Source organism: Oncorhynchus masou, chromosome 14 (genome assembly GCF_036934945.1).
Source record: "Oncorhynchus masou masou isolate Uvic2021 chromosome 14, UVic_Omas_1.1, whole genome shotgun sequence".
Lineage (NCBI taxonomy): Eukaryota > Metazoa > Chordata > Actinopteri > Salmoniformes > Salmonidae > Oncorhynchus > Oncorhynchus masou.
This window is the reverse complement of record NC_088225.1, coordinates 15,549,828-15,562,934: the sequence shown is the minus strand read 5'-3', so window position 1 is coordinate 15,562,934 and position 13,107 is coordinate 15,549,828. Positions and strand designations below refer to the sequence as shown.

General features: G+C 40.5%; 1 protein-coding gene across 1 annotated transcript in view; it reads right to left on the bottom strand.

Annotated features, from left to right (window-relative positions):
- The window catches only part of LOC135554373 (transmembrane protein 104-like), an 80,043-nt gene extending 70,821 nt beyond the window's left edge, over positions 1-9,222 (bottom strand). Inside the window, exons 1-4 of the mRNA XM_064986648.1 lie at positions 9,055-9,222; positions 8,430-8,502; positions 1,531-1,652; positions 754-835 (exon numbers count right to left, since the gene is read on the bottom strand). Coding sequence (XP_064842720.1) covers positions 754-835; positions 1,531-1,652; positions 8,430-8,474 — 249 coding nt within the window. The 5' untranslated portion in view covers positions 8,475-8,502; positions 9,055-9,222. The remainder of the gene's footprint in view (positions 1-753; positions 836-1,530; positions 1,653-8,429; positions 8,503-9,054) is intronic.
- Positions 9,223-13,107: the final 3,885 nt, after the last annotated feature.

Here is a 13,107-nt window from a genome sequence, read left to right as displayed (position 1 = left end):
TATTAATTAATGCTCAATTACAATCGACATTGAGGATGTCATTATCAGTTGAATTAACAAGAGCAGCTACAGCTGGTTGGGCAGGGTGTGGGAGAGACTAAGAAGTGGGTGGCTCACTGGAAGAGAATATGCCAGCAACAGAAACAAAGCATCTAACATCAAAGTGACAGATGTGGCCTTGGCTGAGTCAAAAGAGCAGATCTATCCTATTTCTCCGTCACATCCGAGAGATGCAGAGTCAGTCCCCCCCAAATTCAAACTAATACACTTTTATGGGACTTTCTCAGAAAATGTCGGCCAGTATATGACTTTAAAGGAACGGCTTAATTTTTTTTATGTGCTTCATTCGAGCGGAAAGAAATAAAAGAATGTTCAAGGGTAAACATTCCCACTCTGTGCCTCCCTTCTTCCCATTACGTGGGAGGAAATGTTGGAGGAAGACAAAGTGATCCATGAATCAAGGCCATGGGGTTTGGGGCTCTGTCAAAGCCAGACCCATTGTCCTTACGCTCATAACTCCTCCAGCGGAAACCTTGGACATTAGGCAAAATGACTTGCTGCTTTTCTGTAAAAAAGAAAATGAACTCTACCAGCTCCATCAATCTCTGCACGAGAAGACTTTCCCGTACTATTTAAATCTGGGCCTTTCTCTTGATGAGTAGGGATCACTGGAAAAGACAGTATGTATGAGTGTCAACTATCACTCCTCCTCCATTGCTTCCACCTGTTGGTTATTTATATGTGCTAACTCACCTCTTCCTGCTCCCTCCTCTTCCAGCACAGCTGAGCGTTGGCCGCTGCCATGGCCTCAATCACAAACGTAGTGGTCATGTAACTGATCAAAATTAAACAAAGCGGGTTCAGAAAAATATATTCAGATGACAAAAACTAGCCCTGAAAAGTCTACACATTATATACAGAGCATAACAATTTTAGACAAATGTAGAATTGTATGACCCATTGTCAACAACTGTCAAAGAATATCATTGTGTTGTATTTGTTGTGGTCTGTGACCTTGCCTAACTGCACACTATCCTTGGTGATAAAATAGGATCTCTAGATCTCAACCATCTAAAAACAAAGCAATATAAAAAGATTAAACTGTTAAAAGGCACAGTGTATGTTTAAATCCACATCACAAAGCTAAAGTACTGGCCTCTGATCTGCATCTCTGTGTGTCCACTGTCTCCACTTTTTCCTCACATACTACCCTAATGAAACACATCCTGCATCATCAACTTCCTCCTGCTGACTGACACGCTGCATCAACTCATCTGCAACTCCTCCTGCTCTGGTTGTTCCCTGCTAGATTACTGACACGCCTCATCAGTGGCATCCCATTTGATAGGGAGGGCAATAACTCGCCACTTAGGTGTCTGGGAGGACCTTAGGTGTGGACGATAAGGATTAAATATAGTAAATTACTCTTGTGCTATGGTGTGCTTAAACTAAAGTGAGAGCTGGGGAAGTGGATGTAAGGCAACAGTTGTGGAAATGAATGGAAAGGCAGTGAGCCTACGAGGAACTCGCCTCATAAACGCCAGGAAGGAGATGAGCGCCAGGCTGACCGCCCAACCTGCTTGGGCAAAGGCCTTGGGCATCGTCAGTGCCCCCGTGCCCACGATCAGATTAAACATGTATACCAAGCCCACCTGCAAAGACACAGAACAAGAAGTAAGACGAAGGGAGTGCTCTATTAGAGTGTGTCGTTGTCTTGGGGTCCACAAAAGGCCAGTAGGTCTGGACGCTCCTGTTTACTGGACATTATCCTCCCTTCACTTAACGTAACACCCCACTCTGGTCAAGGGAGTGAAGTTTGAACCCTGGAAATCATGCGACAGTTTAGCACCGGTGTAAAGAAAAACATCATGACCTCACATTGCCAAGTTGCAACGCACTGGTCAACTGAAGACATTATCTTGATCTTATTCAAACACTGTCCTCAGCTGTGGACTATTACAGTCCCATCTAGCAGTAGACGTAGGGCTGACACCATGACATATAGGTAGACCAGTGAACAAAAGGTCAGATCACTAAAAAGCCCTTATCCCTATCCATTCCTTCAGTCAGTTAATATTTCATCTAGAAAGGGCACTTTAACCACAAGACAACTAGCCTTAAAACAGCTGAAGCAGACAACCATGCTGATATCAGTCCCTGCAGAAACTTGTGACATACCTAGACAGGCCTCACAATAACGCATTGCTAAACAGAATTTATGGTTTGGGTCATCAAAGTCCATCAGTGGTAGCCTTTTTTAGTGCCTAAGCATTCCTTCTTCCTCTTTTCAGTGTCCTGACTAGATGAGTAACCAACGCACGTGCTCCCCACAACATTTCTGCTCTACATCACTATTGTATAACTTCATGATATTAAGTTATTGTTTTTCAAATCAACAAACAAAGCACATTCCATATTCACAGATGTGGCAGACAAATTATAGAATAAAATATCAAACAAACGAATTGCAGCAGCACTATCAGTAATCGTGTAGACATTTCCAGCTTTAGCAGAGACAACAATTAAAGAATTAGCTTTAGAGCAACTTACACTTCCTGTATATACACACACACACACATTTCCTTAAATCACCCCATTCACTCTGTCCAGTTTGAGTAGTGGAGACCAGAGTCTATCAAACCTGGGACGTCTCTTGCGGAGTTCTTAAGTGAGCTTTTCAAGAGGAAGAAAGTCAACAATCTGGTCAATCCACGTTTTAAAATGCAGGGGAAGAATTAGAAGCCCCCAGCAGGAGAATATATTTTATAGCAAAGTATGTGATAATTTGTTTAAGACTATCTCGGTCTGGATGAAGAACAAAGTCCTGCTGAACATTAAGAAGAGAGACACAGGGTCATATGTCTGGCTCTCGCAGACCTTCTTTAAGGGGCTCCTCTGTCCTCCACTCGTTACCTGTATTAATGGCAGCTGTTTGAACTTGTTATCAGTATAAAAGACACCTGTCCACAACCTCAAACAATCACACTCCAAACTCCACTATGGCCAAGACCAAAGAGCTGTCAAAGGACACCAGAAACAAAATTGTAGACCTGCACCAGGCTGGGAAGACTGAATCTGCAATAGGTAAGCAGCTTGGTTTGAAGAAATCAACTGTGGGAGCAATTATTAGGAGATGGAAGACATACAAGACCACTGATAATCTCCCTCGATCTGGGGCTCCACGGAAGATCTCACCCCGTGGAGTCAAAATTATCACAAGAACGGTGAGCAAAAATCCCAGAACCACACGGGGGGACCTAGTGAATGACCTGCAGAGATGGCACCAAAGTAACAAAGCCTACCATCAGCAAGGGCATTGAAGATGAAACGTGGCTGGGTCTTTCAGCATGACAATGATCCCAAACACATCGCCCGGGCAACGCTCCAGATCTCAACCCCGTACAAAATCTTTGGAGGGAGTTGAAAGTCTGTGTTGCCCAGCAACAGCCCCAAAACATTACTGCTCTAGAGGAGATCTGCATGGAGGAATGGGCCAAAATATCAGCAACAGTGTGTGAAAACCTTGTGAAGACTTACAGAAAACATTTTACCTCTGTCATTGCCAACAAAGGGTATATAAAGTATTGAGACAAACTTTTGTTATTGACCAAATACTTATTTTCCACCATAATTTGCAAATACATTCATTAAAAATCCTACAATGTGATTTTCTTAATTTTCTTCTCATTTTGTCTGTCATAGTTGAAGTGTACCTATGATAAAAATTACAGGCCTCTCTCATCTTTTTAAGTGGGAGAACTTGCACAATTGGTGGCTGACTAAATACTTTTTTGCCCCACTGTAAGTTCTACTTTCAGATGTACATATTTTACAATAAGGAGACATGTCTGTATTCATTCTATGGAGTCTCACTGGGGTGTAATACAATTTGAACAAAAATGAGTAATTATATACTTTCATTTTTATATTAGTAGAGGAGCAGCATATCCTGTCGCAAACCTCCGCTCATAACTCATCACTGATAATCAGACAAAGGTCCTTTTCCCAGATTATTTTAAGAGTAAGGAGGAACCCACACTCTCGTATAGGAATATATAGATATTGGAGTTTTTGCCTTTTATGGATTGTGCTGTAGCAAGAAGGGTCTCAAATTAATTGAGATCAACTCTAAACCTCCCCTTGGAAGTGAATGAGGAAATTACGTGTCTAATTTGAAGATATCAAGAATAAAAAATGTGCACATCGAATTCCCTTCAGATCTCTTCAAAGGATTTCAGTGTAGTTGCGTTCTGATGAAACAGGTCTGAATAGGTCCTGATCCTGAGAGTATGCCAAAGATGAAGGTTGGCATCACTCTGGGCTTTGGCGAGTCTGGGTTGTTTCCTATAGGCAAGTGAGAGCATATCTGGGAGGAAATGCCAAGGTATTTCTTGCAGTCCTTCCATGCTAGCAGGGAGTTGTAAATCAAAGGTTTTGGGTATGTTCCCCACTTCACTAAAGTCATTAATGAATATAATTGAGCTTAGAGGAAATTGACCACAGGATTGGGCCTCTATCTGAATCCACATTGAGTCTTGTCTGTTTGTGATCCATGTTAACATGTTGCTGATTTGGGCAGATCAGTAGTACAATTGTACATAATGTTGCTGCTACCGTCTCATATGACCAAAAAGAGCTTCTGGACATCAGAACAGTGATTACTCACCATGAATTGGATGAATAATTTTTCTTCTTTAATGAGTCGACGAGAAGGATTTACTCCAGATACCCGAACAGGCCCTCATCCCCGTCATTTGAAGGAGTAAGAGACGGAAGAGGTATCGCGGAAGGAGATCGGGGTGCCTTTTGAGGATCTTTTTGTAGCTGTCTACATACCACCACAGACCGATGCTGGCACGAAGACAGCACTCAATGAGCTGTGTACCCCCATAAGCAAACAGGAAAACGCTGATCCAGAGGTGGCTCTCCTAGTGGCCGGGGACTTTAATGCAGGTAAACTTAAATCCATTTTACCTCATTTCTACCAGCATGTTGAATGTGCAACCAGAGAGGAAAAAAAATAAACTCCATACAACCTTTAATCCACACACAGATACGCAAACAAAGCTCTCCCTTGCCCTTCATTTGGCAAATCTGACCATAATTCTATCCTCCTGATTCCTGCTTACAAGCAGGAAGCACCAGTGACTCAGTCTATAAAAAAGTGATCAGGTTGAAGTAGATGCTAAACTACAGGACTGTTTAACTAGCACAGACTGGAGTATGTTCCAGGATTCTTCCGATGACGTTGAGGAGTACACCACATCAGTCACTGACTATATCAATAAATGCATCGATACCATCGTCCCCACAGTGACTGTACGTACATACCCCAATCAGAAGCCAGTCAACATCCGCACTGAGCTAAGGGTAGAGCTTCTGCTTTCAAGGAGTGGGACTCTAACCTGGAAGCTTATAAGAAATCTCACAATGTCCTCTGACGAACCATCAAACAGGCAAAGCGTCAATACAGGACTAAGATCAAATCGGACTACACCGGCTCCAAAGCTCATCAGATGTGGCAGGGCGTGCAAACTATTAGACTAAAAAGGGAAGCACAGCCGAGCTGCCCAGTGACACGAACCTACCAGATGAGCTAAATTACTTCTATGCTCGCTTCGAGGCGAGGAACACTGAAACATGCATGAGAGCATCAGCTGTTCCAGACGACTGTGTGATCACTCTTCACAGCCGTTGTAAGTAAGACCTTTAAACAGGTCAACATTCACAAGGCCGCAGGGCCATACGGATTACCAGGACGTGTACTCTGAGCATGCGCTGACCAACTAGCAAGTGTCTTCACTGACATTTTCAAACTCTCCCTGTCTGAGACCGTAATACCAACATGTTTCAAGCAGACCACCATAGTCCCTGTGCCCAAGAACACCAAGGTAACCTGCCTAAATGACTACCAACCCGTAGCACCTCAGGTCTGTAGCCATGAAGTGCTTTGAAAGGCTGGTCATGGCTCACATCATCACCATTATCCCAGAAACCCTAGACCCACTCCAATTTGTATACCTCCCCAACAGATGATGCAATCTCTATTGCACTCCACACTGCCCTTTCACACCTGGACAAAAGGAACACTTATGTGAAAATGCTATTCATTGACTTCAGCTCAGCATTCAACACCATAGTGCCCTCAAAGCTCATCTCTAAGCTAAGGACCCTGGGACTAAATACCACCCTCTGCAACTGGATCCTGGACTTCCTGACGGGCCGCCCCCAGGTGGTAATATTAGGTAACAACCATTGAGAGCATCCTGACAAGTTGCATCACTGCCTGGTATAGCAACTGCTCGGCCTTCAAATGCAAGGCACTACAGAGGGTAGTGCTTACGGCCCAGTACATAAATGGGGCAAGGTTCCTGCCATCCAGGACCTCGATACCAGGTGGTGTCAGAGGAAGGAAATTGTCAAAGACTCCAGCCACCCTAGTCGTAGTCTGTTTTCTCTGCTACCGCACGGCAATTTATTATGTTTTGGGGGGAAGGTATTTTTCTTAAAAGTGCATTGTTGGTTAAGGGCTTGTAAGTAAGCATTTCACTCTAAGGTCTACTACACCTGCTGTATTCGGCACATTTGACAAATCCAATTTGATTTAAAGGCAGGGAAGGGCATGACCACCCTAAGATTCAGGTTTTGATAGAATGAAGTTCTCCACTCTAAGTTTTTTTTATTGCCCTATATACACTACCGTTCAAATGTTTTGGGTCACTTAGAAATGTCCTTGTTTTTTTCTGCATAGAAGGCCAGCATCCTGGAGACGCCTCTTCACTGTTGACGTTGAGACTGGGGTTTTGTTGCTACCATTTAATGAAGCTGCCAGTTGAGGATTTGTGAATGCTGAATGCTGCCATCAATCCGCGGTTTCTGGTTTGGGAAAGTTTTAATAGTTGCGGTGGGTACGACATCGCCTATGCACTTGCTAATAAACTCGCTCACCGAATCAGCGTATTCGTCAATGTTGTTGTTTGACGCAATGCGGAACATATCCCAATCAACGTGATAGAAGCAATCTTGAAGCGTGGAATCAGATTGGTTGAACCAGTGTTGAACAGACCTGAGCGCGGGAGCTTCCTGTTTTAGTCGCTGTCTATAGGCTGGGAGCAACAAAATAGAGTCGTGGTAAGCTTTTCCAAAAGGGGGGTGGGAGACGGCCTTATATGCGTTGTGGAAGTTAGAATAACAATGATTCAGGGTTTTACAAGCCCTGGTAGCACAATTAATATGCTGATAGAATTTAGGGAGTCTTGTTTTCAGATTAGCCTTGTTAAAATCCCCAGCTACAATGAATGCAGCCTCAGGATATGTGGCTTCCAGTTTACATAGAGTCAAATAAAGTCTGTTCAGGGCCGTCGATGTGTCTGCTTGAGGGAGAATATATGCGGCTGTGATTATAATTGTGTGTAGTTGTCTATCAATGTAGTGACCAATGTATGGAATGCTTCATTTGATAGCACGGAGGTGTTGAATTTCCAGCTCTTTGATCAAGGGATGTTTTTAAAGAGGTCAAAGCAGAGGCGGACAAAGGCATGATCTGAAAGTCTGATTGTTCAAGCTGCAGAATTCATGAACATTTTTAGAGATAAAAATGTAATCTATACGAGAGTAGGTGCACATCACTATTTTAAATGATTTTGTCACATATTGTATAGACTTTGGACTCATGCAGGTAACTTGAACTAAATTAGCCTATATATTTTTCAGCATTTGCTATCCTTTATTCATTTGTCAACCTCTATAAAAAGATATAAAAACCTGGCAGAGACTCCAGATATCCAAATGACAATCTCTTCGGAAAAAAACGATTGGAACAAAGACCTAAAAAAATAACTTATGTTGGAACAAGATGGAGGGAAAGTTGGAGCATATCTAACGACATTACAGTTAACTAACATTTACACTTAATCCAGTAGAAACTAATATATAGAATATATTATATACACGAGAGACTAAATTCACAAATCCTACAGCACAATGGCAGAGTCATGTCTTGAGTGATGAGAAGAGAATTGTCCAGCCCATTGGGTCTCTCACTACACCCCCCTGGATGTCATGTCTTGAAATATTTACATTACATTTAAGTCATTTAGCAGACGCTCTTATCCAGAGCGACTTACATGCATGGGCGACAGAAAAAGCAAACAAATTGATACAATTTCAGGCCAAGTGGCAAACAATAATACAAGCACAATGGCAAACAATAATACGGGCACTAGGGATGGGGGTGTGAGCATGCGGGTCTGGGCAGATGAGATGTAGTCATTTTAGTGTGTGTCTGGAAGTTGTTGTTCTTATGTATAAATTCGTATATGGAATGACATTTTACAAAAATACTGTAAAATAAAAAATAATGCACACCAATACCTGACATGAAACAGGAGAATGAGCATAACACTGCAGGGTCTAATAGTGATACTCACATATGGGGAGTAGAGCTCCCCGGTCTCTGTGATGCCTCCTGCCATGATGGGCAACAATACTGGAGATCACAACCTGGGAGATACAGTAATGGCAAATCCTAAATCAAATTATTCACAAAACTGTGTCCTACCAATCATATAATATTTAACTTTCATAGATACCGCTTTTATACAAATCTAGTTGAATTTAGCTTCCTGACAGCCGTCAGGAAAAATGCAGAACACCTTGTGAGAGAGCAGATATCAGTGCTAGCTAGCTAACTATTCCATGCCATCACACTGGTGATGCATTGAGTAGTTGGCGAAGGCCATTATATCTGCTGCTATGTGGCATAAATGTATTGCACTCACTAGGTAACGTTAACTACGTCAGCTAACGTTAGTTGGCTAACGATAGCTAGCTAAACAACCTGCCCTAACTGAGCTACAGCAGTAAGTAGCTAGCACTGTCTAGACACATTCTCCAGTCTAACGTTACGTTACTGTAGCTAGTACCATAATGTGTGCTGTAGCTAAATGTAGTATGAGCGTTGAACTGGTTATCTAGCAACGTTTATCACCTCTAGACATTGTTTTCAAGCACTTGCAACAGTATTTATTTAAGTAGGATGTAAACAACACGCACCTGCGTTCAGTGAATCTTTTTCAGGGTAACTAAACCAGAAAGCTAAATTTCAAGCCAACAAGACAGCGAATGGCAATTATAAATAACTCATGCAGAAAAGAAACATCCTCCGCCAATAAACTTGTTTTGTCCATTCTTCTGTCTCATGCACATTCAATGGCTGTGTGCACAACAGGGGTGTAATCATTAGCCAAACAGTTGCAAAACGAGAGTTTCTATTGGACAAATCAAAGTAGGTCCCTCCCCCGTTTCGTTCCGTTTGCTTCGGTTAAATGAATGTTTTGCGACAGAGTTGGCGTAATTAATTTTTCGTTAAAATATATGACAACAAACATGTGCTTTTGGTCTTAATTTAAGGTTATGGTTATCATTGTGGTTAAGGCTAAAATTATATTTTTAAAATAACAATTTTAGGGGTTTATGACTTTATCTTGTATTTAGTAGGTCACGAGACAACAAAATTCGGAACGTCACCGTGAGTCAAAATCAAAGATTCTGGATATACTGACAAGATACAGGTCTCTCAGCCCTAACGATTGAGTCGGTGTCCATAAAGCTGCACGGTGGGCTGTCTAGCGGCCTATTTTCTTTGCATTGGTGGATACATCTGATTATTGTAATCATATTTTTAATATTCGATGACTGTATTTAACTTCAAATGTCTGTATTAAATGGAGAGATATGCTACTGCCGCGTTCAAAACAACTGGGAACTCGTAAATCTCTGACTTCCGTGCGTTCAAAGAACTGGCAACCTGGAGAAAAAAATAGCTCCGACTGGGAAACGGTCTGAACTCTGAATTCGAACTCGGGCCGCTTTCTTTTATTTTATTATCATTTAACAACAAATCAATACATAAAGCACGAGGGAACACAAACATACATAGATTACAAACAATGGACAATCGAGCTAGGGGGTACAATATCACATTACAATTACACAAGGACCTTAAGGGACACACATATACTTACAATTCTAACAGCTTTTTTGTTAGTAGAGCATTTAACCATCTTAAAATACAGTTCAATTTATTTTTGTAGGGTACGAAAATGTGGTTTTCTGTTTGTAAATTTACATTTGTGTATATGAAATTTGGCCAAAAGAATAATGAAATGAATTACATAAAAATGTTTCCGCTTATTTCTATCGTATGTAAAGAATCCAAACAGTACATCTCTCCACAATAGTATAACATCTTCATAAATGTGTTCAATTATAAACCTACTGATGTCTTGCCACAGTTTTCTTACATGCATATAATGCCAAAAAAAGATGCAACACTGTTTCTGGGTGGTCATTACAAAAGAAGCCATTTGAGTTTGTTTTCCTTAACCTTCTTCATATAGTGGTTGGCAGGATAATATTTATTAATAATTTTAAAGGAAACTTCCTTAATTTTGTTAACAAGTAGGTATGTGTGTGGCAACATCCAAACTTTTTTCCAACAGATATTATCAATTAATCCATTCCAATAAGGCATGACATAAGGTATAGATACAACATCCTGCTGAAACAAGGATCGTATCGCTCTGTTGTTGAATGGACCAAAAGAGAAACGACTCATCAGTAGGAAAGATTTAACAGGGTCAACAGAAGGTAGGCTCTGAGGGTCAGGTCTTGACATGTTCCTTAATAATAAAGCAATACCTGAGGGAATGGCATCTAAAACAATTGCAAAATCTTTAGGTGTTACAGGGACCTTGTAAAGTGATAAGAATTCTTTATAACTGAGTAAAAGACCCTCTGCATTTACCCATTGGCTCACCAATAGGATATTATTTCAGAACCAATATTCTAAACTGAAGAAGTATTTTTATACAATATATCCCGATTATTCCATATATAATATCTGCGTGGAGAAAAATTGTGTTTGTAAATTAAGGACCATGACAAGAAAATCTGCCGATGAAAAGCAGAAAGTTTCACTGGAACTTTGTCAATATTATAATTGCAAAACAACATGAAGTTAAGGCCACCAAAAGTAGTGAAGACATGATGAGGAATAAAATTCCAGATAAAAGTAAGTCTTCTTAGGAATTGTTTTATCCAATTGATCTTAAAAGTATTATTTAAAGTAGTAAAGTCCAGAAAATTCAGTCCACCATTCTCATAAGTGTTCATTACAACAGTTTTCCTAATGTAATGGGTACGGTTTCTCCAAAAAAAGTTGAAAAGCATCTGGTCTATCTCCTTGCTTATTTTACGGTCAAGATATAAAGACAGAGCACCATATGTTAGTCGAGAGATACCTTCAGCCTTGGTTATTAGGACTCTACCTTTTAAAGATAAGTCCCTCTGTAGCCATTGATTTAGCTTCTTCTGGGGTTTTTTAATAAGAGGGTTAAAATTTAGTAAGCCTCTAGACTTCTGATCCTTTGTAATGGTTATGTCTGAATATGTAAGTTCTTCTTTTACTGGAATACCATAATATGAAGGTGTCACACAATCTTTGACAGCTATGAGTTCACATTTATTAATGTTAAGATAGACCAGATGCTTTGGAAAAGGATTGTAATCACATTGATCGATATGGGAATTTGGTTAGCGTCTTTCAGAAAAAGTGTAGTATCATCAGGCAGCTGGCTTATAATAATTTCTTTACCAGCTATGGAAATACCTTGTACAGGCCTATTATTTAAAGAATTTGCAAGAAGTTGGGTGATTAATAAAAACAGGTATGGAGAGATAGGACAACCTTGCCTAATTCCTCTCTATAACTCAAATCTAGGTGAGGTGCCATATTTCAATTTGATAGAGCTGTTACCATTTGCATAGAGAGTCTTAATCTCCAAATCCCCAAAGCCAAATCTCTCAAGGGAGTGGAAGATAAACTGATGCTCTACTGTGTCAAATGATTTATAAAAATCTAAAAATAATATGAAGTTATTTGGTTGAGTAGTCAAGTATGTCTAATACTAGTCTGACATTGTTAGGAATATGTCTGTTCCTCATGAAGCCAGACGGTGTCTCATCAATGATTGCATCCCAGACTTTTTACATTATTTTTGCAAGTAGTAAGGATAATATCTTATAGTCATTATTAAGAAGACAAATTGGACGCCAGTTATCGATGAGCAGCACTTCTTTTTTAGGCTTAGGTATCAGTGTTATTGTAGGAGGGAGAACATTGTTTTTAATACTCTCTAAAAAAAGACTTCAAATAGGAAGGGAGCTACTTGTTCAGAAAATAATTTGTAAAATTCTGATGTAATTCCATCAACACCTGGTGATTTATTGTCCTTTAGATGTTTGATAGACTCTCATCTCTTCAACTTTGATGGGTTCATCACACTGTTTAGATTCTATCACTGATATATCACTCGGGCCGCTTTCTAGAACTCCGACCTGAAGATCACTGACATCATGATTTGACCTCGTATTTTCCAGTTCCCAGTTGTGTTTGAATGCGGCATAAACTAGACTCGTCATGCTATGAATATGCATAGCTATTTCGAGACGCGTGTTTCAGCTAAAACTGAAATTCCTGATCACACATATAGGCGTGGTCATGGCGAAGTTGGTTAGCTAAGATCATGCATAGAAAACATCCTCGGGTCTAACGGTCTTCCGCGCAGTACTGCGCATGTACAAGCCGTCAAATCAAAGGCATGTAATCATTTTTTTTTACCTTTAACGAGGCAAGTCAGTTAAAAACAAATTCGTATTTACAATGACGGCCTAGGAACAGTGGGTCAACTAGCTTTTTCAGGGGCAGAACAACCGATTTTTACCTTGTCAGCTCAGGGATTCAATCTACCAACCTTTTTTGATATAACCTTGTATATAAAGTTCTTTATTGACGAAAATGAAAATGTATCAGTTTGTCACTCTCATGAGGTTGGAGTAATAAGTTCAGCTACTTAAGACGTTGGCTCGAAGTTAGGTAGTTCCTTTAGATTTCGAGAAAATAAAAAATGTTCACTTCTCTCATTGACTTCTCAAACCCCAAACCTTGGGCTCGTCTGTTTCTCAAGCGTTCCCGGAAGTCTCGCGATGTTGCGCTTCTGGGTTTAGAAACTCTGTGGAAAGACTTTTTTCATGGCACTTCCATAC